Genomic DNA, 23,974 nt, shown 5'->3' with positions numbered 1-23,974 from the left:
AGGGCGGCGACCGCGCGGTGCAGCCACAGCAGCGCCGCATGTCCTCTCCCGAGCTGAGTCTGCATGAGCCCCCTAGCCCACCCGTCAGTCGTATTGCACCTTGCGTCTCTCACGGGTTTCCTTTTTCCATGCTTGAATGTTGGCGTAAACAGCAAGTGCGTGTTAGAGAGAGAGGAAGGGCGCAGAAAAGACGATGGCGGTGCCAGTGAGCACATGGTGGTGCGTGCGTCGAGCGAGGAGAGCACTTGCGCACACACCAGCACACTGTAAGCGGCGGAGCAAAACATGCGAGAAGACACAGACTTGGGAGACCGGAGAGTCACACTCGCGTGTCGATGCGTATCGGAGGGCACCCTCCTCCGTGCATTCCCGCATGCCGCGCTGCCAGGGTCGAAAGAACGAAACAGACGCGCCCAGGCACTGCCGCACACGTCACGCATGCGAGGCAGCGAACCATCCGCACGGAGCCTCGTGAGAGCATCACATCTTCTTCCTCTTCAACGATTACCAGCACTTCAGCAAAAACAAAGGTGAGCAGAGACAAGAGCAGGCAGGAGCAGAACACGACGCTTTCCAAATGATCCACGTGCCAAGCACATGGCATCGCGTACAAGGACGCGTGTACACAGACAACCGCCGACGCGACAAAGAACCTCAGCGGAGCAGTCGGGAAATGGAGCCCTACGGCTCTATGAGAAGATACGCATGTGCGCGACAGCTGATGCCATCAATGCAAGCAACTGAGAGATGGCCGAGTGGAGAACACGACCCGATTGTATCCGTGTGTGTGTGTGTGTGTAGACTTGTTCGCATGTGCGTTTGGGTTTCGGTGGCAGTGCGTATACATGGGCTGAAGCAGCAGTTCGCACGAGGGCTGACGTGCACGTCTTTTTCGGTTGCTTCGGCCGTTCTTCCAGGGAGTTAGCACGCCACCGCGCCCCTGCCGGCGTGCAGCCTCGTCCTTGAGAACGCGCGCGTGCGAGAAGCCGAGGTTTTTCAGAGCGAGAGGGGAAACGGGAGGCTTGTCGTTGGCAGCCGTCACGTGCAACTCAGCACCGACGCGGCCAACGCCGTCACATACGTCGGCATACGCGAGACGAATTCGTGAGGCAAGAGGAAGAGTAAGTGGCAAAGGCCTTGAGAGATGTGGGCAGCAAGATATCAGGCCTCTCGGTTCGAATATCGGGGGGAGATCCCTCTCTTGGCGGTACTGCGTGTCAGACGTCATGGCCACCGCTGCTGCCAATCTCCGCACCATCGCTAGAGGGGCGAGGTGCCACCAGTTGACCTTCCGCCTTCTCTTCAGCTGCGTCGTTATTCAGTAATCCCTCCAGCACTGCAATCAGGGCCCACGGCAGATGAACCAGCGGCGTCCCGGCGTACTGCTCTCCCGCGAGTCTCGAAAGTGCCGCGTGGGGGCCGACAATGCGGAGCAGGTCGCTCGTTAGAGCTTGAAGAGAGGTGGCGGATCGGGCAGACTCCTCCGTCAGTCGTGCTGTCTGCTGTTGCAGATGCGCCACCTCTGCAAAGAAGACCGCGTCGGATGAAGAGGATGGCGTGGAACCGAAAGACGACATGCCCATCTCCTCATTCGGACCCTCAGGGCAGGTAATCGATTCCATGTCAAGCCCGTGTGCCCACATTTCCTCAGCCTCTGCGATAGCTTTGCTCAGAGCCACGCTAGTAGCGTCGCGGCCAGCTGGCCCCATCAGCATGGGGGCCTCTGGGCGATACGGCGTAGATGTCGACGGTGTCAGGGGTGCTGGTGGCTGTCTAGGTGATGGCGGTGTCGGAGTAGCCACTGCACCTGCCAGAGCGGCACCTGGTGGATGCGAAGAGCGCGGCAGCGAGCCTACAGGTGCACGCGGTGGGGGTTGTCCACTGTGGGTCGGGACGGGCATTGCGTCCTCCTCGGCCACGCCTTGTGCAACGCTGCTATCACACGCCTCCGGATTGGGGCAAGAGTTGTCCGAAACGAGCCTCGGTGATGTTTCGTCACATTTCGCCTCTTCAGCGTCGCTGGTGCTCGAGAGCGGCACCGTCGTGCGCTGAGACTCCTCGTCCAAGAGCAGGCCCAACGAAGATGGTGCTGCAGCAAGCGCTGCGGCCAATGAGCACTCATGATCTATCGCAGACGAGGAGGCGTGTTCACACGGCAGTCTCTTCAGGGGCGCTTGATCGGCGGGGGCAATGTGCGTCGGATCAGGCTTCAGGACCGTCAGCGCCGCACCGGGTTGCGCAACGGTGTGAGCCGCTTCGTCCACTTTGAACCTGGCCGCAGCTTCTCTGACTGCTTCTGGATTCTGCGGTTGCACCTGCGGCGGTGAATATCTGTTGCCAGCGCCAGCAGCCGACTCGACGCACCATGAGGTTGAGGGCGGAATGAAAGAGCCGCCGGTCGCTGCCGGGGCTACTTGATACTCTGGAAAAAAGAAGCCCAGTGCTGGCAGGACGCCCTTGCCGGTGCTGTCCGCCACGTCAGCACTGCCGCGCTGAGTGTAGTGCTCCGAGCCTCTTGCGTCGGCGCCGCCCCCGTCGTCGCCACGTCCAGCTGCATCAAGTCCGCTGTCGTCGTAGGCGCCGCTCTGCCCACCTTGGAAAAAAAAGGAGGCGAAGTCGAAGTTCAGTCGGCCAACTTTGTCGTCATCGCTGTTGTTGTCCACCAGGGGTCCTGCTGGCGCGGCGTTGAAACCGTTGGCAGCTTCGCCGCCACCGTGGCCGATGCCCGTGTTGTTGCTGTTACTGCCGGCACTGCTGGCGCACGGGGTTTCGGAGGCAGCGGCAGAGAAGAAAAAGTCGAGCATGCCACCGTTGCCTTCCTGGGCCGCGAATGGGGCGTACATCGAGGGGTCTCTTTGGTAGCTCGTGCTTCCGTGCTGCGGCTCCTCGGATGGATCTCCGGTCGTGGTGGCCAGTGCGCCGCTGAAGTTGCCCATGAAGCCGTCCAGCGAGAAAGGGGCATTAGTGGCTGGCAGGGGCGGCGGGTTCGCAGCAGGTGCCAGCGGAGGCTTTGTTGTCGTGGAGCGCGTTGTGCTGCCTGCCTCCTGCGGCTGTGCAGCATCGACGGAGGGCCTCCCTGCGCTCCTCATGGCGCCTCACCTGCTCACGAGGCGGCGGTTGTTGGGAATCTCGAAAGGGTTCCGCCGCTTCCCTCCGCGCACTTGGGCGCGGCGTAGCGGCAGCACAAGAAAAAAAAAAACTCCCCAACGAGAAGGCGGCGTTGTCTCACACGAGGTGCCTGTGTGTGTATGTGTGTTTGTCTTGTGTTCCTCTCTTACGCGTTGCGCTTGTCTTGCTGAGTCGCACGCAGTTTCTCCCTCTCCCCGATTGCGTGTGCTACAGTCTTTCGCCTCTTCTGGATACATGGAGGGGCAGGCCGCGCTTCGCTTGGGCGTAGGTGGAGTGCGGGCCGTAGAAGGCAAAAGGACTCGCGACGTAGACGCCAGGACACAGACACGCGCACACGCACAAGCAGACAAGCACGAAGGCGATGACGGTATCTCCCCTACACGCGATAAGGTGTTTGGTGCCTCACCACACCCCTGCTCCACCTTTGTATTGTGCGAAGCGTCGCCTTCGGTTCGAGCACGCGTGCATGAGGGCGGGGGTGCAGGGCGAGGAGGAGTCCGCCATTGGAAGAAAAGAGACGAAATGGTGATAGAACGAGAGAGCCGCACAGCGATGTATCTCATAAAGCAAGCATGTAGTGGAGCCAACGGAGCTTGCGCACAGCCTCGCGGGCACCACTGTGGTGCAGGATCCGCAGGATGGCCACCGCACAGCACTCACGGAAGCAACGCGCTACTCGCTCTGTAAGCTACCTTAACTTCCAGTAGAGGCAAGACGGGAGGGTAGGCCAAGGAGGGTAGAGCGCCCGTGGCGCCCACTGATGCGAAGCTTTCAGCGTCCCAACCTACCCACCGACCCATGCACCACAGCGTTGCGAGGCAACTTTCTGCACGCGCGCTGCCGAGGGTGCTCATGTCCCTAAAAGGTGCGCAGGCATGGCCGTGGGTGCGTATGCGGCAGAGAGCAACTGAAAGGGAGAGGGCACGCGACCAATACCGGCTCCCCCTCTCCCTACACTTGCTTCAGCTGCCGCGTCCGTGCCTTCTGTTGTGTGTGTGTGTGTGTGTGTGTTCGTTTGTGTTCGTGTTAAAATTAGAACATAAAAGCACTCAAAATGTCGGAAAGGAAGAAGGAAGAAAAACGAAGCACGGAAACGGCGCTGTCTTGCGAGTGGTCCACGTGCAGCACGTCGCACCGAGCGGCAAGGCGCCTCGGAGGTGAAGAAAAGAGAGGCGTGGGAAGAGCGAAGAGGACGACGCGAGACAGACATTCTCGCACGCATTCGGGTTTGCACACACACACACATGCGTACATGCGTGCGTACACAACCACATCCGTGGTGCCACATGCGACTCGGCAGCCCTCACTACCTCCTCTGTCTTTAGACTGAGAGACACTGAGGCGCGGTGCTGTGCGTCTCCGTGTCCGAGTGTGGGCTTACCTGCGAGCATCGTCTCTCTGCTTCTCCTCTGCTGCGCCTTGCCACTCCACTAGAAGGAAAAGGGCATCGCGCCCATTTTTTCTTTCATTTTTCGCCTTCCTTTCGACTTCCGCTCTCACAACGAGGGGGGCGCGTGGGCCTGCGTCGCCACTTATGCCTTGGGGGTCTTGAAGTGGTTGGCAATGCGGCGGTTCACCACCTTCAGGTAGCGGCAGCGGCCGGTGCCGGTGCGGCGACGCTTGATGGCCTTCACGGACCAGTTGTAGCGACGGCGGCTAGCGCGCGGGTAAGCGCAGGCGGCACAGCGCTCCCACTGGACGTGGTAGGAGTTGCGGCCACAGCGGCGGCACAGGATGTGCGTGCGCCCGTGGCGCTGACCCATCGACGTGGTACCCTTGGTCATCTCGCTCCTCTCGAGGAAATACCTTTCAAGACTGCAAAAGAAGTGACAGGTTCAGGAGGTTGGTGTTTGTCGCGCAGAGAGCATGGTGAAGTTGTGTTGCGCGCGACGGTGAGACGGGCGCAAGCGACGCGTGGAAGTGATGGCGCGCAGATTTGTTCGTGTAGGTGCACGTGTGCGTGTGATTGAGGGGGAGTGAACAAGAGAGAGAGAGACATATTCTCACTAACATGAAAAGGCATTCAGCAGGCCTCCCACCTCGCCCCATCCCATCCCCTCATCGGCATGGACGGAGGGAGAGAAGGGGTGCGGGGGGTGGGGGAGTGAGGGGCGAACGGGAGCGACCTCGCCGTCGCCGCATTCTCTGGGCGTCCGAGGATAATGTCGCCATCCATGCAAGCTGTAAAGAGTGCTCAAAAGGCCCGGCATGCACCTTGCCGGCTCATTCACCATATTCTGTTTCCAGTTTGACCAATTTGTGATGCAACGCTGCTACGGCGCGGCTTCGGCGACGAGCGTACTTCTGCCACGCCCTCTGTCCCAACAACCCCCGCCACCGCCGCCTTGCTCGCTGCTCCAGACAGGCAAGCAACCGTCCGTGCAGTCTGCTATCACCAACATGTGCGTTTCACTTTGTGGTGAGCGTACTTGTGGGCGGGTGGAGGAGGGAGGCTCACATACGCTTCGGCTGATCGAAAGGAAAAGAAGATACGACGGTGTGTGAGAGAGGACAAGCCAAAACTCTAGCCTAGCCCTACGCCGCATGCGCCCACCCACCCCCTTCCTGTCCTCAGTGTCGCTGGTAGTGCGTCCTTGCCTCATCACGTCGTCTTCATCGCCTCAGCCAACAGCTTCTTCGTGAACAGTGATGCAGACCCACGGACCCGCTTGTGCGGGTGCGATCGCCATGGCGTCCACCTCCTCCCCTGTCGCCTCACCCTGCGCCCTCCCCGCTCCCTTCAGGAAAGCTGAGTGATACTGAGCAACGCTCTTGCCTTCCACATTCGGCATCGCATCAGCCTGCTCACCACCGGAGCTGTGCGGAACGCTCTGGTCATCGGGGGATGCAGTGAGCTCAGCTGAGGCCGCTGCGCTTCGCGGCGCGGAGGCGAAGGGTATGTGCCATGAGGTAACAGCGCCCGTGCCACTCACGTGTGGGGAGCCGGCATGAGTTGCCGCGTGTGAGGTCACATAGTGCGATGGCGTCGGCTGCTTTTCTGATTTGCGCAGTGAAGGTGCGGAGTGGGCGTCGCGTTGCTGAATGCAGCGCTCATAAGGAGCCGGCAGCTCCCAGTGCAGCTCCATGCGATCCCCCACGCGCGAGCAGCGGAAGGCGATGCGGTGTCGGTCACGCCAGCGCGTGAAGGCTCGTGGGCTCAAGAGACGGAAGTGGTGGTCGCGCATCTTGTCGTTAGTGCAGACAAACGTGCGATGCGGGGAGGCCGAGGCGGCCGTGACCGAGGTAGGCGTCGTGTCGGTCGGATCAGTCAAGAGGAGTGCGCCGTACAGCCAGCAGAGATCGTCGTTCAAGCCTGTAGGAGAGCAGTAGAGCCACCCTCGATCCTTCCAGCGCTGCACAATGGCAGTGCTCTGCAAAGTCATGAATTTCGGCTCGACGTGTCGCTCGTGCAACATGACGAGTGGGCTGCGCATTCTGTACGTGTCCACGGCAAGCTTCACAGCAGCGTCGATCAGCTCAAAGTTCACGCCTACATCGACGCCGCGGCCAGATGTCTTGCACTGAGCGTTGAAGTCCAAATCGTTGTCCGTGATTCGACTCTCTGGGACGCCGCAGTGCAGCATCAACTGCTTTTTGGCCAGATCGTACCAGCTTGACAGGCCGTAGTAGCCCAAGTTGGCGCCGTCAATGAAGATGTCGACGCGATCACCTGCGTCCAGGCGAGCGTGTATGTAGCGCTTCCAGTGCTCGAATCCGAGCAACGCACGGCGGCTGCGGCAGGCCTGCGGAATAATCAGCTCCTTCAACTCGCGCAGAAGATGAGAGCGGCAGGCGGCTGTAAAGGGATACCCGGATAGTTCCGCTTGACAAGCTGGACAGATACCACACAGCTGTGTGTCGCTAGGTGGCGCAGTCGCGGCACTGTCGCCGGGACTGGCGGCGCCTCTCGCAGAAGCACCGGTCGACGGTGGTGGCGAAGCAACCAACAGCTGCGGCACGTGGTGCATCTCATCGACCCTGTGAAGCTGCAACGACATCGGTACCCCGCGAGGTTTCAAACCGACAGCGGCGTCTTCGTTGGCCATCATCACCCACGGCTCCAGCACATCGCGCACCATTGCCTCGCTCACCTCGGCGACGTGCTCGCGCATCTCCTGCAGCATGAAGAAGAGTGTGCCCACGGGTTCTCGAACCTGCACGCACAGCCGGCCAAGCGCAAGGTAGTCTGGTTCTGTAAGCTCGATTTTGTGTTTTAGAGCCGCCTCATATACGGCAAAGGCGAGTCGACGGTCCTTGAGCCCACTGCAGCAGTACTGCAAGAAGGCTGAGACGCTGCGCAGGCGCAAGAGGCCGTGTTGCTCCAGGTAGGCGAGCATACGCGTCGCCCCGTCACGGTCGCCCGCCACGCATTGGAGGCGCAAAATAACGGACAACACGTGCTCCGTCTGGAGCCATTCCGTCGAGATGCCGCTTGAGGAGCACCGGCGCGCCTCGGCGACGAGAGACAGGCCCGATGCGGCGTCACCGGTTGCCTCGCACGCAAATAGAGCGGCTGCAAAGGCCTTCGTCGAGAAGACTGGCCGGGAAGTCGGCATCAAACCTGAAGAGCCTGTCTCAGATAAACCACTGCCGGCAGGCTCCGCACCATCTGCTAGCGGCTCCCATGAGCCCTGAAGAGCCGCCTTGACGGCCTGCACGGCAGCGGCGGCGTCGCGCTCACCAACGAGTGTGTTCACTCGGCGCATGAGAGCATCCTCTGGAGAGAGCGTGCGCTTCTTCTTTTTGGGCCTCTTGGCGCTTGCGGAAGTCGTGGCGTCTGCGAAGCCCGGGTGAGCTGCCAAGTTTGGACAGGTATGGTGAAAGCACCTGAGCTGCATGGCTAGGACAGGGAGTTGACCTCGTCGAAAGTACTTGGCAGTGCAGGCAATTCTGTTGGTGGAAGCGTTGAGGTCCACCGGCCTCGTCCCTGCTGTCACACGCCAAAGAGCCGCGAATGTGTGCCGACAGTGCATGGCGTAGCAGCGGCGGTCAAGTAACGGTAGTGTGGCAAGGTGTTCCGGCTCTATGCGCGCATGTGCTCGTGTCGGTCGAAGGCGATATCTCCCATCACTGGACAAGTGGAGAGCTGCGCACGTGGTAGCCGCACACTCTTAAGCAGTCGGCGAGATGAAAGTGAAGTCGAAGAAGAAGCAGTCAGTGGCGGGGACAAACGGAGAGACAGAGAGGAGGAGACGAACTCTGTGCATGCATACATGCGTTTGTGTGTGTGTGTGTGTGTGACCGCCATCAAACGCGCGCTACGCCGGTGCACCTGCGGCAGGTCGTTTTTTTCAGCCATTTGCTCTCTTGCATTGCTCTCACGCATCACTCAGGCACACACACACGCACACGCACCCTCCCGAACCCCCCCCCCAACTCCACGCGACGCGCGTGATAAAAGCGAAAAGCAGGAGTGTGTATGGAGAAGGAGGATGTGGTACCGTGGGCAAGTGTTATAGAGATGGAGAGAGAGGAAGGAGGGCGGTGATGTCCAGCAGTCGACATGATACTTTCATGAACAGCAATGCAGTAGAAACTCAAAGAAAAAAAAGCATCCTCAGGACAGCTACAACGCGTGCTGCGCCTGAGGGCGGCCTCCTGGGACCTCCCCTCCCCATCTTCCCCCTACACGCACACACGCACGCAGACAGGCCTCTTGGCGACTCTCTCTTCCTTGTCCTTGCGGTTGGTTTTCTGTCAAAGCCTGAGCTGCCACCACACAGCCTCATCAATGAAGTGAGTGTGATGTGTGTGCGAGAGAGACACGCAAGCCAAAGGAAGCACAGCGCAGCAACGCGATGCACTACGGACACAAAAAGCAAGAGAGATACGGCACCGGCGAATGATGCAATGCACACGCCCCGCATGCCCATGCGCCCATCGTGATACCTCTACCGCCCCTCCAACACCTGATGATATGGGCAGCGGATACACTAATCCGCAGCTGCACACACGAGAGAATTGTTGCTGCACATCCTTCTTGTATCGCCCGATGTGCGGGATGGCCAAATCAAGATCTGTTGCACAGCAGCGCCGCCCCCACCCACCCAACCCCTCTCTACAGGCGGGTGCATAAGCCGGCCCTCCACCGCCGTCCGCTCGACCTCATCCTAAGACACTGAGTCCGTAGGAAAGGTCTCATCGCCCGAATCCACCTTCGACGTTGCGAATCGTGTGTCCTTCCTCGCTAACGGCCACAGAAGACGCGGAAAAAGATTCACCTCCGTCTTGTACAGCACGCACCACTGAATCATGAGGATCAGCCACACCAGAAACAGCGAGAAGTAGGCACCCCAGCTAAGGTAGCCAAATATGAAGGTTTCGCGAAAGTAGAGGTACCGCAAGGAGGCGCACTCCTCGACGCCGACGCGCTCCGAGCAGATGATCAGCACTAGCTGAATTATCGCAAGTGGAACGCAGGTAAAGCTAATCCGAACTGTCGACGCCTCTGTCAAGACGATGATGATGTACACGGAGAGGATGTACGCGACCGTAATGCCGGAAAGAACAATGATGGTGCTGTTGTAGTACCGGCATGTCGTCCCTGACAGCCTGATCGCGGTGGCAACGAGGAGAAAAATGTTTGTCTCGAGCACCGACGCCATCACATAGTGCAGCGCGTGAGCTACGGCGCTGTGGCGCTCCAGCATATGGGGCACCCTGTCTAGGTTGAAGCAGGCAAAGCCAAGTCCGTCGATTGAGTCATGCGTGAACAGAAGCCAGGCGTATCCGAACAGCGCCACGCACCACTGCGTGGCCGCGGCCACGAGCAGCACAACATAAGGCCAGCGGTGCCGCCACTCCAGCTGGATGCTGAGCTCAACGTTGTTGAAGTACGCCTGTGTGATGAGCTGCGGAAAGGCAAATATTATGGCGTGGATGATGCCGGAGAGGCGGCTACAGGCAACTATGTTGTGGCCCAGGATCATGCGCTTCTGCCTCAGCGCACGGGCGTAGGCGATGAGGCAGAAGATGTCAAAAAGCGGCATCGCCGGCACCACCGCGACATACGGCGATGGCACCATTAAGTACTTCTCGTCTTCACGCCTGGGCTCGTACTGCGCCTCGTCCTGCCGGCTCCGCACCGTGCAGATGATGCAGATCAGATTCAGCGCCCAGCATCCCCCAAAGACAATCAGTGTGTAGAGGGCGTAGCTCTGGAGCCTGCCGCCGTTCAGCTCCACCCACTTCGCCAGCACCAGTGCGATCCCCACATTGGAGAAAATCATCGTGCACAGCTGCACCACCATGAAGATCAGATTGAGGATCCGCATCACGTTGGACTGGTTTATAAGAATGGAATGAAAGGGCTCGTCGGGCAGGACGTGCTGGTGGTCGTACATGAGCTTGATGTACTCGAAGCCGCTTCGCTTGAGCATGGCGTACTGAGTGTGCGAGAGTCGTGCAAAAGGCATGCGAAAGAAGGAAGTGAGGTACTCGTAGATGGCCGGGTTCAGCGTCCCGTCCTTGGTGGAAAAGAGCTCATCCATGGTCTCCTGCACGTTGCGCTGCGCCTCCACATCGGTCTCATCCAGCGTGCCAGAGTCAAGAATCAGTCGCACGAGGTACGGGTTGTGCTCCGCGGCGGCCATCTCGAAGCCGCGTACCGGCATCTCCTTCGACCGTGACGCCAGCGCCGCGGCGACAAGGTGCCCAAACGGCTCCGTCGGGCTCGACTGATAGCCACGCAGTGCCGACAGGAGATCCACCACGTACATATTCGGCTCACCGTCGTAGCCGTCGACATCCGAGCCACTTACGTTGCCAGCGTCCATGAAGGAGTCGTTCATGGTGTCCTGGTTCATGAAGCTCATGATAGGCTGCGCGGTGCTCCGGTTGTTCCACAAGGGATCGGTCGACGGGTCGACAACGACCAGGTCGAGCGGCACCGCGAAAGACCCCTCGCTGTCGGATGGGTCCGCATCGCCTGGACGCATCGACGAGGTGTTGTTGTACGGCTCGAAGACGGCGCGTCGGCTTGCGACGGAGGTCGACGAGAACGATGTTTGTGCCCGTGGGGTACGCCGATTCAGATCGCCCGTGGTGCCGGAGCCGGAAGACATCGAGGTAGAGCGACTCATTAGGGAGTTGCGCGTGGGAACGCGCAATGGCCGCCAGTCCTCGCTCGTGCGCGTGCGCGTCGCATTCGCAGCACGCGCTTCTGCAGCGGCAGCAGCTACGCCACCAGGATTGACGAGGTTCTCCAGGTACGTGCTCACCTGCTCACGATGATTAGAGACAAGCTTGCGTACCGCGGCCCACCAGCTGTTCTCGCCGTCAGGTGTGGTCGTCAGTTTCGCTAGTGGCTGGGCCGCAGTATCTGTACCATCAAGAGTGGATCCGTCTAGCACCGAGGCCTTTGACCCGCGCGCGGAGGTCGAAGGACGCTGACTAGCTGCACCGCTGCCGGCTTTACTGCCGACTACCGAACACATGGAAGGCGGCCTCACGGGAGGTGGCAGTGGAGGGAGGACGTGTGAGCCGCTCGTCCCGTTTACGGAGACCGTCCCGCGCCGCCATTCGCTCCCGGCACCGCGTGAGTTTGGCACCACCGGCAACGATGCAGATTGCCGCGGCATGACGGATTGCGCCGCTGGAAGGCCGAATAACGAGCTTTCGACGGGACCTGCAGCGCTCGCTTGTGAGGCGCTGGTGAACTCGTTGGGCAGCCGCACCTTCGGCTCATCCGTGACCCACAACGGCGCCTGAGCTGCGGTTGGAGTGCGCATGTTTGTCATGAGCAGTGGAGTCGGCAGCGTTGAAGGCACCCTGACGCTGTGTGAGGTGCCATTCTGGATGTCCGAAACGCGCCCTCGACCCGTGCTGGGAGTAGGTACGTAGCGTGCCGAAGGTAACCCATCAGTGGCAGTAAGTTCACTCCTCGCAGAAGCAAAGGCCTCCGACGCAGGCAGCGTCATGGCGGAGTTTGCGGTCGGCGGCAGTGACACAATGGATTGCCTTGCGGCACCGAAGGCGTTTGAATTAATGTCGCCGGCTTCGTCGCTGCGCGAGCGGGAGATCAAAATATGCGCAGTGCTGCAGTCCGAGCTGCTGTCGAGCGGGGATACGCGAGCCGACGACATTTGTGCTCCGACAGAGCCGGACTGTATGCAGAAATGCGAGAGTACACCTGATCGGTGGTTTTTGATTCGCTTTCCGCCAAAAAAAAGGCGCAGCAAAGGCTTTCATGCATACCCACACACACATACACAGCCACCCCACCGTCGAGGACACGAGCGCAAGTGGAAACGGGCCTGAAGATTTCCGCGCTCAAGCGCCACACCTCTGCGTTGCGAATTCGCGTGTGCCAGCAGCTGCGTTCCATGCAAGACGAAGAGGAAAGCAGGAAGAGGGGGAGTGCGACCGTGAATGCAGATGGAAACCACACGAGCGTACTGGAGTAAAGCAAGCAAGACAAGACACGAAGGAAATAGACCCGCACACAATGAGCGTGCACGGCGGCAGCGCAGCGCGTGAGGTTAACCGTTAACACCTCGTAAAAAGACAACCGTAGAAAAAAAAAACAATTCTTTGAGAGGTTGACAAGTAGAGAAAAAGCGTCTGCAGAATGAAGGGTGCTTCTTCGCTCTCTATGCCGGTCCTTTGTTGTTCGTGTCGTTCCGCCGGCAAGGACGAGCCCGCTTGAAAGCGAGCAGACAAAAGGAAGAGAAGAAGGGGAAGCCGGTGGAGGTGTCCGAGAAACCGACAAATCACACAAGTCTGCACGCGCGCAGAGGCAGGCCAAGGCAGACAGAAAAGGAGAATGAAGAACGACAAGGAAGTGCTGTCCGCGTCTCCCTGTCGCCCCACAGCCCAGCCCCTCTCTTCCTCTCTCACTGCGGCGTGGCTGCCCTGTTTGAGGCTGGCACCACAACGACAACAACAAAGTAGGCGCAGTATGGAAGCAGAAATCAGCAACAAACAGAAAAAAAAGCTACACGTAAATCAAGGGCACGCCTTCTTCGTGCGACGTGTTCCGACTGCCGGGTGATCGTCTTTGCTGCGACCACGTGCAGCTGCCGCTAGTGTCCGCCTTGCTTCTACTGCTGTGACTCTCTGCGGGAGTTCGACTCTCTGGCAAGCGCCCCCTCCAAGTCGGCGCCGGAGAAGAGCAACGCTGGCACGCAAAAGAGGGGAGGCGCGAGTGTACAGCGATAAACCAAAATGATGACAGACGAAACACAAAAACTGAAGCTGCTGTTCGAAAACGACGATTGAGGTGCGCAGGTGTGCCGTTTCGCTTCAGTCCACCAGAACGCCACGGTGTTAATCACTCTTAGGGCTTGAGAAATGGAGCTGGAGCCTGCGACGCATGCGTTTCTGCGTGTAAAAAAATGCTACGGCTTCACCTTGCCCACGGGAGTGGATCACGAGAATCACACAGGCCGTCGCGCAAACCTTAACCAAGGCACACTCCGTCTCGGCCTTTCGTACCGGCACGCACAGGCGACGGCAACACCAATGGAAGCACACATACAGACGCACGTGTAACTCCGCGCGCAGTCGGCAAGGCGCGCTTTCTCTCTAAGTAGAAGAAATTCGTAGCCCCGAAGGTGAAGGAACCAAACAAAAAAAAAAGAAGAGAGAGCAAAGGACGAGATGATCCAAGACGCGTCTTTTTTTCGTGTGTCGGATTCGGACCTTATTCACGCTTGTGAGAATGCGCGCGCATGTGTGTGTGTGTGTGTGCATGATCGCAGGCAAAGGAAAAGTGCCGGTGTAAGAGAGAGAGAGAGGAGCGGTTCGAGTGAGCGGCGGAGGACATCAAGCGGTCGAAAAGAGTGCCAACGGAGAAGCGAAGCACTGACTATTGCGCATACATACCCGCGATGGTGTGTGCTCATTCGACCGCGACGTGGTACAGTGGGGTTCCGGCTTTCTCCATCACCCCGGAGACCCAGAGCCCCGGCAGAGGCGCTTCGATGCCCATGTTGCAACTGCCAACTTCACCTCGAATGTCACAAGTGTGCAATCTGCCTGCGCGCCACGCACACAGGATAGCTCTTTCTTTGGCATGGAGTGCCTCGATACGCATTAGCCGCACCCTGCGAGGCTGCACCAGATGCCGCAATAGTCCTTCCCAGCGCGACGTTGAGTCCCTGATTTCTTTCTTCGTTTCCGTCAAGGATACCGTCCGTCGGTTGCTGTTGTTTGTTGTCGGTTGCGTTCTTTACGTTTGCCAGCATTGTGCGGATGTGCAGAGGACACCCGAAATCAATCAAAACGTAAACATCAAACAAACACACGCAAACACGAGAAAAAAGTGGAGCGCGAAAAAAAGAGAGAGACCCCTCGCAGGCGCGCGCGCACACCGCCACTCAAGGACGAAGAGCAAAATAGGCGCTCCTGCTACATCTCACAAAATATGCACGTCACGCGTTTACGGCCATAAGGACGAGCTCGATGAATCTCCACAGTAAAACGCCCACACACACAAGCCTGACCCAGAGAAAACGCCGCAGACATCCGCGGCATGGCAAGTATGGGTGCGTGCCTTGTGGAATGTGAGACGAGCCCTTTGCTCTACTCGTTTATCTTTTTCCGCCTTGTTATTGTGAATGTATAGAAGGAAACGCAGTGCCTCTCCGATTTCCCCCGCACCACCACCACGGCATCGCACACCCCTGCAGGCACGCAGACGCCCGCATCCGGCTACAGCACATCGAACCCGCCATGCACACCTGCGCACACACACACACACATCTACATCCGCACGAAGATATTAAGCGAACAAATACGAGGATCAGAAAGTTAACAAAAAGGTAAAAAACGAGAGAGAGAGAGAGGCGGGAAAAAAGGAACGGGTGCGGGACGGGCGGAAAAGGGATGAAGAAGTTCCGCTTCGCCCTCTCGGGCCGCTTTCGTTCTCTCTGTTTGGAGGGGCGGGCGCGTTCGGCTTTATTCGTGTTTCCACTGCTGCACGCTTTCATGTTAGGGTGTATGAACGTGAAAGCGACGGTGGCGCACGCACGGGCGCGCCTCTTTCTAGTGTCGCGGAGCTGGGAGCTACAGCTTCACAAAAAGAGAGGACAACGACGCTTCCGTGTGGAGGCTGTGCACGGCTTGCGCCAGCAGAGGTGCAGTCGTCAGTACGGTCAGCTTATCGCACTTCGCCGTTGTCAGGCGCTGATCAATCGAGTCGGAGACCACTAACTCTTCCAGTGCCTCGCAGGCGTTAATGCGGTCACACGCCGGATCGGTCAAAATGCCGTGGCTCGCGCAGGCAATGACACGCGTCGCGCCCATCTCCTTCAGTAGGTCGCACGCCTTGCACAGTGTGCCCGCGGTGTCGACCATATCGTCGACGATGACGCACGTGTAGCCCTGGACGTTACCGACCGTCTGCATAGAGTCCACCTTTCCGGCCTCCTTGCGACGCTTCAGGATGGTAACAATGTGGCTAGCGCCGATGCGATCGGCCAGCACGTTGGCGCGCTCCACGCCGCCGGCATCGGGCGAGACTACCACGGTTTGGTTCTTGTCAAACCATGGCTGCCGCATCAGGTATGTGGCAAACTCGGGGAACATGAGCAGGTTGTCCACCGGGATGTTCCTGAAGAAGCCCTGTATCTGACCGCAGTGCAGATCCATCGTCACGACACGGTCAACACCCATGCACTGCAGCAGCTGCGCCACCGCTGAGGCAGAGATCGGCACACGCGGCTCACTCTTGCGATCCTGGCGGCTATACGCGTAGTAGGGCACGATAGCCGTAATTCGTTTCGCCGAAGACAGCTTCAGAGTGTGCACCAGCAGCAGCAGCTCCATCATGGCCGTATTGACGTCCGTGTCGAAGCCGCCGGCAGTCGGCTGAATGATGAAGCAGTCATCACCGCGAACATTGTCGACCACCTTGATGTTCAGCTCCCCGTTAGCAAACCGTTTGATTTCCGTGCGGCACTTGTCCACGTTCAGGCACTTGGCCACGTTGTCGGTGAGGTCTGGGTTGGCGGTGCCAGAAATAAGCCGAATGCGAAAGGTCGTCTCTACGCCTGGACGCACATGCTGACGGTAGAAGAAAGTCTCTCCGGCGGCGACTTGATGGCCCTTGTGGTGCTGAGGTGTGTTTGCAGACATCCAAGAAGACGATGATGCGAGACAACAAGTGCACGCAAGTTGCCAAAGCCGGAGAGAAAGGCCGAGGGATGTGCGCGTCTCCGTCGGCTGGTTGGCGCGTGTGTGGGTGCGCTCGGTCAAATGCAAGTGGGTCCGTTTATCTTGCCGCGATGGTTCAACAGTCCTTCGGCTTAAGGAGGGGAGGGGGGAGTTGCTTGGCGTTGTTGTTCTTCCTCGTCAATGATTACTGCACGACGATGGAGTTGGTGGCAGGGAGAGAGAAGTACGGCAGAGCGAGCTCGATAAAGAGGGGGTGAGCAAAAGTGTGGCGTCAGCACGAAAACGGAAACACGCCGTGCGTGTACCTCTGCATGTGTGGGAAAGGAGCGTTGTGTGGGGGTTCCCGTGCGGGCGGGATAGCACCGGCAGGGAGCAAAACAATAAGAACGAGCCCCAGAAGGAAGAGACGCGTGCGGGACGAGTAAAGCAAGTACAACATGCGGCGGTGGCCATTGCCGGCGTACAACAGTGCACAGGCAGTGCAGAGAATCCTCGCTGTGTAGAGCACAAGGGCGGGTTTGCATGGAGGGTGGTGCAAATGCGCTTGCGCAGGAACAGGCACGCGCGCGCGAGAGAGATAGAGGAGGCACGGCCAAATCGGGTCTATTGCGCACTTCGAGTCTAAAGAAGAGAAAGATAGGCGGTGCAGCTGAGATGGCGGGGCCGAAGCGGGATAGGGTGGGCAGTACACAGCCGATGGAAAAGGGCAATCACACTGAAGAGATGCCTAAAACGGTGCCGCTTGCACACTCGCCTGTGTGTATGTGTCAAGACGATGCTCGCATAGGAGTGAGTGGCTGCTCGAGGGCTGTGCAATGTGCGACATTCTACGACTTTATGTAGAGAGATGCCAGCGGTCCCATGATTGGCACCTCATGCGCGGCGTACTGAGGGAGAGGTGGCATCGGCGCCTTGACACGGCTCGTCCCACGGCGATATCGAGACGTTGCAGAGCGGCTGCGCCCTGCGCTCTGGCGGGCACTCGGTGCGCACATGACTGCGTGGCCATCCCAGTGAGCCTGCTGACGTTCAAAATACGGAGGCAGGACGCAGCCGCGGCAGTGGTGGTACGGAGCGGCGCTGTGCGGGCACGGTCCTTCAGCAACTACCGGTGACACCTCCGCATCTGCGACAGAAGCTGTCGCTACAGAGCCGTCAGCCGGGCTGGAGGTCACAAAGTGGCTCGATATCCGTGCCTCACTCACTGAATTCGGAGGCGCAATCCTTCCAGCGGCGCTGGCGGAGTCGCCACTGCGACGCCGACGCCAACACGCGGCGCAGGAGCATCGGACGGCGTCATGCTGAGCGTGAAAGTACTGGCAAAATCTGCAGTTGTTTCTGGTCAACGGCATTGTCAAGATGTTCGTATGTCGTGGACAGACGAGCCCAATACATGTAGAGAGGGAGGTGGCAATGGCGTGCGTGCGTGGCTGCGCGTGTAGTCGTGCCTTTTTTCCTTTGCGGTAACCAACCCGGAGAGCGATCCGGTGCAGAGAGAAATGGAGGGCAGAAAGGGAGTGCCGTGCAAGGATATATCGAGGCAGCACACGGTACAGCCGGTACAGAATGGAAGAAAAAAGGAGCAAAGCCATTTCTGGCGCATGTCTGCATAGCTTCTACAGGCTCCCTTCTCTGCGCTGCATGAGTTGGTGTGCCCGCAACTGTCTGTATGCGAGTCCATGACGTGTACATACACACACAAAGGCGCGAGGAAGAGAGGCACCACGACCTCACTTTCCCTCCGCGTTACTAGGCTACGCGATTCGCCTCTCTCAAGGAGCGCGCCCCATCGGTCGCCGCCTCTCTCTCTGAAGCCACCACCAACTGAATCCCATCGGCCGCTTGCACAGAGGTTGCCAGTGTATGTGTGGTCTCACCTGTCCTTGGTCGGGATAAGTTTGTTTGCTTTTGTTTTGTTTTTGTTTTACCTTGCTCGATGTGTTGTGACGGAGGGAGGAGGAAGGCACAGGCCCGCGGTAACGAGAGGAAGAAGAGGGCGTAGCAGTGGAAGCGAGCTCTGTCAGGACTAACCAGAATCCCAGTGACAGAGGCCCTCTTTCATTCCTCTCACGGGAGTACCACCAGCTCCGCGGCAGCCCTACCTGCGCTTGCGCAGCGCCTTGCTGCCCCCAGTCGGGCTCTGCGAAGCCAGCCCGCTGCTGGCGAGCAGTTTTCCGGAGTCCTTCTCGCTCTGATTCCAGAGCATCTTCGCCCACTCGGGTATAGTGTTCGTCTCCTTCCACGGACGCTGCAGCTCGCCCTCCGCCTTTTCCCTCTTCGCGTAGATGCGGAACAGCTCCGAGTGGTAAAGCGCCTTGGGATTGTTAAGGCTCTGCAACAGCAGGGGGAAGTAGATGCCGTAGCGCAAGGCAAAGAACGTGCTGATCCCCGCAGAGAAGCCAATATTGGTCAATATCAGGTCACGCAGCTTCCCGATGTCGTACTCCCACTGCTTCTGAATACTCTCCTTGTCGGAGTAGGGGTCCTTGACCTGGAGGAGGGTGTGGTCGTCACAGCGCCAAATTTCGAAGAAGAGGTAGATAGCCATGCACATGATTGCGGTGTGCACTAAGGCGAAAATGAAAAAGATTCGCTTTTGGACATCAGGATCTGTGCTGTCCAGGCTCCAGCTCACAATCAAGATCGTTAGCGGTAAAAGAATGTTCATGATTCAGTCGATGCGCTGGCGAGATCGTGTACGCGTGTCGGTATGGGAAGGGCACCTTGCGAGTGGGGGTAACCAAGAGAGCAAGAAGCACGTGAGACGCTTCGATAGTCCACTACCTTGTGTGTTTCCTGCTTCGTGCGTTGTTGTTTTTGCGTCGGTTGCCGTCCACGGAAATGCGTGATCTTGTGTCACAGGAGGAGACCGCACAGGCACACGTATGCCATACAAACAGAGAAAGAGAGTGCGTGCGTGCGTGCGTGTGTGCGCGTGCGTGAGGAAAGAGAGGAAAGAGAGGAATACAGGAGAGAAAGGGTGCGCATCGGAATGTAAAGGAAGAAGAGCGAGTCACGCCGCACACGCACGCACAACTTTGGCTGCGATAAAAAAAAAACGAGTCCCTGTGCGAAGAGGGGGAGGAGGCGGGGGCGGAGCATCTTGCAGTGAAATGCGCCAACACTCATATGCGCGCGAGCTCACTGCTGCGGTAGAACAGAACTCGCGGCAATCTTGCTAGGCGCCTCTGGATCGCGACAGACGCTGGGCCAAGCAGTTGAGGCCATGGATTTGTGCGTGTGCGTGTATTGAGTCGGCGTCCAGCACCCCGAAAACAGCATCCAACGTTTTCCTTTTTCGTTTCATTCCTCTTCTCGCTTCAGTTTGTTAGAACGCGCGGGTTTCGTCACGCATTATTCGAGAGTCTGTCAGTTAAATCTGGGCTCCGGCGCCGGTTGTGCTAGCAGTGGTCGTTGCCGCCGCCTAGTCCTTTTTTCTTTTTTTCTTCCTTGATGGCTGGCGTCTCCAACTCGCGCGCCATGGCACGCATGACCACGACACAACAAACCGCACCGACATGCACCAACGCGCACGGGGGGAGAGAGGAGCGGGGAGAAGGGCGGAGAGAGGAGGAGAGCACGCCGTCACACATCCCATTCTTCTCCGTTAAAAAGGCGGTAGAGAAGACAAGGGGCCCGAGAGAGAAAGAGGCGGGCAGGAAAGGAAGCGACGAGGAAGACGCTCGAAAGAGTAGCCGCAGCCGGACGGCGGTTCGTTGGCAGCCGAGCACGCGGAAAGCGAGGCCCTCCCCTCACCACCGCCCCCATTCCATCTCGTGGAGCTTGAAAACTACTCGAGAGCACATCTTTTCTCTCACACGCTTTTCGTGTTCACCTTCCACTTCCACTTTCCTCAACGCATCAAGGACTTCCAGTTCATGGGGCGGAAGAGATTGAGGCCCTCGTAATCCGTCGTCACCACCATGCCGGGGACCTGCGTGTGCCAGTGCGCCTCCTTCGGGTGCACCAGCCCCTGATGATGAAACATCAACTGATCGGGGTACTCCTTCAGCTTCCCGCTAAACAGCTCGCCCACCGCCTCCTGCTCCTCGTTAAAGTCCCGCTCCAGCGACAGGTCCCACAAGGTGCAGCGTCCATCATCGCTAACAACGGACAGGACGCTCTCGTTGTGCGGCGCAAACTCGACGGACGTGATGGCCTTCTTGTGAAGTGCAATGCGCTGGATCGGCTCCGGAGTGGCGATGCGCCGCAGATCCCACACCGCAACGGCGCCGCTCTCGGCACCTGTCACGAGCAGGTGCGACGCTTGCCGGGCACGGTTCCAGTCAGCCACGTTGATGTCGGAGGGGTCCGCCTGAAACGAAATCTTGCAGGCCCGCATGTCACGCGTGTCCCACACCTCCACTAGGCCGCCGGCGCGGGCGGTGATGAGCACATCCGCCTGCGTCGGACTCCACTGAATCTCCTCAATCGACATAGCGCCAGGTACGGTGCTGCTTGCTGCGCTCTTCCACCGGCCGTCGTCCGTGGGCTGCCACACGAACAGAGAACCGGCGCAGTCACCCGACGCGAAGACGCTCGCCTGCACCGGGCTCCAGTCGAGTCCGTAGCCCTCCGTCTTGTGCGACGTCGACGGCGTGCAGAACTTCAGCGGCTGCGCCTTCTTACTCTGCCCCCCAGCCGATTGCTGCTTCCACACCTGCGCCTGCTCCTTCGACCAGTTCGAGAAGTCTGTCAGGGCACGCACCTCCGACTCGATGTCGAAGACCTGCACGTGGCCGGCTTCGGACCAGACGGCCACGAGCTGACTGCCACTCGCAGGGTTGTTCTGCGGGCAGCAGCGCACGCGGTTGGCGGTGCCGTAGTGTTTGATGACGCGGTGGTGCACCACCGGCTCGCCAGCGTTCACGTCCTCGCCGGCCTCGTCGTCCTCGTCCTCCTCGCTATCGTCCTCTTCGCCGATGTAGTCTTCCTCGCTGTCGTTGTCGCTGGCTACGTCGTACTTGGTGCGGCACATGTTCGTTACATAGAGCACCAGCAACTCGTTGCGGGCCTGCTGATCCGCTTGCGTGCCGCACACCAGCACCGTGGAGAGCGGGTACTTGGTGTGGTTGTCCTTGTTGTCCTTCACGACATCAAAAGACAGGCACGGATACTCGGTGCGCAGCTGGAAGAAAGCATCGTAGGCCTTGTTGGAGAACTCTAGCTTTATCGGCTCGCCGCCCTCCGCCTCGCCAACGGCGGCACCTTCAATGTCGCCGCGCCACACTGACACCGCCGCAGCACCGCCGGCCTCGTCATCGTCGTCGGCACCCGCCTCGCCGGCCTCCTTGAAGGAGATAGACTTGATGCCGTTTGTGATGTGAGCCGACGATTCCTTCTGGAACTCGGCGTATTCATCATCGTCCTCGTCGCTCGCCTCAATGATTTCCTCTTCGTCACCGTCGCCGTCGTCGATGTCTTCAGCGTCGCTGTCGTCATCTTCCCAGCTGTCGTCGTCTTCGAGCTCCGCCTGCTGCTTCGCCTCCTCCAGCTCACGCTGTCGGCGCGCTTCTTCCTTTCGCATCTCCTCAGCGTCTTTGGTGCGGGCGCGTGTCCCGGGGACGTCCTCCCCGTCTCGCGACGACCGCTTCGCTCCGCGCCTCATCGGGTCTGAGTTTCAAGCACTGAGGAGCAGGCTCGAGACGCAGGACTGAGTTGCCAAAGGAAAGGTAGCAGAGGCAGATCACGCGTACCGAAAAATGGAAGACGAGAGGAAGACGGGGATGTATCTGTCTGTCTGCCTGCCTCGCTTTCGGTCGCCGCTGTTACAGACAAAAAAAGAAAATGTTTTCTTTTTCTTTGCTAGGTTCAAGAAGATAAGGAGCTGAGTTGGATGGTGATGCTGTTCAGCGCGCACTTGTGCGAGGCTCGGATGCGCTTCGCTCTTATAATAGAGCAGGAAACAGCAACAACCGCAAAAAAAAAAACGCGCCGCACGTGTGAGCCTATCCTTGTGCCTGTTCCCGTGTACAGCTGCCACTTTGTTTGCGCACGAGTGCGTGGCAGAGATGGGAGAGGAAGTGCATCCACCATGCGGGTGCATCAGCGAGGTCGACACGGTGAACGCGATGGAGGAAAAGACACGAATGAAATAGAACGATGGCAATCGTACCCGGAGGATGGAGAAGAGGGACGCGGGAAAAATCGCATGGAAGTCGACGGGCCAGCCATGCACCTGGGCAGACCTCTCTCGCCTCGCGAGAGGGCGGTGGTGGTGGCGGCGACGGCGGTGGATGAGGTCTGAAATGGATAGCGAGAGAGAAAAGCGGGCACGCGCACACACGGAGAGGAGTAAATCGCGCCCGCAGCACTCCTTACGACAGCAGAACACACAGCTTGCGAGTGCACTTCTTCTCCCCACCCCTTCCGCCCACCTACATGTTCTCAGCACCAGCACACAGTGCTCTTCGCTATCCTCAATGCCCTTACCCTTCGCGTCGAAGGCAACGAGGCGCTGGAGTCCTACGATGGCAGAGGCTTAACCGCTTCGCTTTCTGCTTGTATAGCCCTTCGCTCTCTCGACTCGTGTTGGCGCTGTGCCGCCAGGCTCTTCCGCTCCTTTTTGTGGGCGATGAGGGCGAGGACCAAGGTTTGGCTGCTATTGTTCCGCGGCAGTCTTTGATGTTAAGACCGCACCAGGCTCAGTAGAACGGCAAGAGCGAAACAAAAAAAAAAACAAAGGATAGCAACGCGCCGAAACGACCAAGGACGGGGAAGAGAGGAGGCACGCTCATCGCACAAATGCGTAGCACGCCCAGGCGCACACACACACATATATATATATATAACGCACGCCTAAGCACAAGATCTGATGCGACACAGATGCACTGGGTTCGACGGCGCAGACACGTCTGTGACATTGTATGTGCGGATGGGCACGAGATGCGCGAAGATGCGCACCGAATTCTTAGAAAACAAATTTCACAATCGAAGCGAGCAAGAAAAAGAAGGGCCGTTTGAGGTACCAAGAGCAGACACCGCCATGCCGCGCGCATCGCGCACAAGCACACACATACATACAAACATACACATGCAAGGCGCACCCCGGCAGAGAGGCTTGGCAGGTAGGCCGGCATGGAATGGGAAGCACAGCGAGACCAAGGGATAGGGTAGGGAAGGGCAGACAGAGAGAGAGCGAGAGAGAGGACCAATGGCGCAGCAAGCGATCGACCAACACACAACATCAGCAAGCGAAAAGAACAAAAATACTCACGCACACGAACACGCTGGCACAAACGCAAACACCCACATGTGCACACCTATAGAGAGAAGGAGAGACACACACGCACACACACAGGGCACCAAATAACAGAAGGGCACTTTTAGCAGTCGATATGAGGGCTGTTCACGAAGGGCGGCAAGGCAAAGGCAGAGGAGCGGCAAGAGGAAGAGAAAGGAAAAGCGCGGCTGAGCAGCCACCGGTGTTTTGAGGCAGACACGGAGATGGGAGCTTGAGGAGAGAGAACGCCTGTGCTACTGTCTACAAGGGCTTCCGTGGAGCACTTCTCCCTTCCTCTCTCCGCTTCATTCCCGCACCTTCCTCCTCTTCTCGCCCCGACTCATGAAAGTGGATCGTTACGTGAGCACCTCCGGCATGCCTACTTTCTGGTGGACTAGTAAGAGTTGCTCTACGTCTGTCAGTGCCTGTTTGTGTGTGTGTGTGTGTGTGTGTGTGTGTGTGTGTGTGTGTGTGTGTGTCGTCGGTCCTTCGTCCTTTCGCTACAGT

General features: G+C 58.7%; 7 protein-coding genes across 7 annotated transcripts; all 7 read right to left on the bottom strand.

Annotated features, from left to right (window-relative positions):
• Positions 1–1,217: 1,217 nt before the first annotated feature.
• LDBPK_332080 (hypothetical protein, conserved) lies at positions 1,218–2,843 on the bottom strand (the record flags this gene model as incomplete). Its single annotated transcript, XM_003863985.1, has 1 exon — positions 1,218–2,843. The coding sequence occupies one exon, from the start codon at positions 2,841–2,843 to the stop codon at positions 1,218–1,220; it is 1,626 nt and encodes a 541-aa protein (XP_003864033.1).
• A 1,818-nt stretch (positions 2,844–4,661) lies between these two features.
• On the bottom strand, positions 4,662–4,913 carry LDBPK_332070 (60S ribosomal protein L37; the record flags this gene model as incomplete). The annotated part of the gene is made up of 1 exon (XM_003863984.1): positions 4,662–4,913. One exon carries the CDS (start codon positions 4,911–4,913, stop codon positions 4,662–4,664), a length of 252 nt encoding a protein of 83 aa, XP_003864032.1.
• Positions 4,914–5,750: 837 nt separating this feature from the next.
• On the bottom strand, positions 5,751–7,835 carry LDBPK_332060 (hypothetical protein, conserved; the record flags this gene model as incomplete). The annotated part of the gene is made up of 1 exon (XM_003863983.1): positions 5,751–7,835. The coding sequence occupies one exon, from the start codon at positions 7,833–7,835 to the stop codon at positions 5,751–5,753; it is 2,085 nt and encodes a 694-aa protein (XP_003864031.1).
• A 1,404-nt stretch (positions 7,836–9,239) lies between these two features.
• Positions 9,240–11,192, bottom strand: LDBPK_332050 (hypothetical protein, conserved; the record flags this gene model as incomplete). The annotated part of the gene is made up of 1 exon (XM_003863982.1): positions 9,240–11,192. The coding sequence occupies one exon, from the start codon at positions 11,190–11,192 to the stop codon at positions 9,240–9,242; it is 1,953 nt and encodes a 650-aa protein (XP_003864030.1).
• Positions 11,193–15,135: 3,943 nt separating this feature from the next.
• LDBPK_332040 (phosphoribosylpyrophosphate synthetase, putative) lies at positions 15,136–16,206 on the bottom strand (the record flags this gene model as incomplete). Its single annotated transcript, XM_003863981.1, has 1 exon — positions 15,136–16,206. One exon carries the CDS (start codon positions 16,204–16,206, stop codon positions 15,136–15,138), a length of 1,071 nt encoding a protein of 356 aa, XP_003864029.1.
• Positions 16,207–18,343: 2,137 nt separating this feature from the next.
• LDBPK_332030 (hypothetical protein, conserved) lies at positions 18,344–18,913 on the bottom strand (the record flags this gene model as incomplete). Its single annotated transcript, XM_003863980.1, has 1 exon — positions 18,344–18,913. The coding sequence occupies one exon, from the start codon at positions 18,911–18,913 to the stop codon at positions 18,344–18,346; it is 570 nt and encodes a 189-aa protein (XP_003864028.1).
• A 1,185-nt stretch (positions 18,914–20,098) lies between these two features.
• On the bottom strand, positions 20,099–21,853 carry LDBPK_332020 (hypothetical protein, conserved; the record flags this gene model as incomplete). Its single annotated transcript, XM_003863979.1, has 1 exon — positions 20,099–21,853. One exon carries the CDS (start codon positions 21,851–21,853, stop codon positions 20,099–20,101), a length of 1,755 nt encoding a protein of 584 aa, XP_003864027.1.
• Between the last annotated feature and the right edge of the window lie 2,121 nt (positions 21,854–23,974).

This window comes from Leishmania donovani, chromosome 33 (assembly GCF_000227135.1).
Source record: "Leishmania donovani BPK282A1 complete genome, chromosome 33".
Lineage (NCBI taxonomy): Eukaryota > Euglenozoa > Kinetoplastea > Trypanosomatida > Trypanosomatidae > Leishmania > Leishmania donovani.
This window is presented reverse-complemented; position numbering and strand designations above follow the sequence as displayed.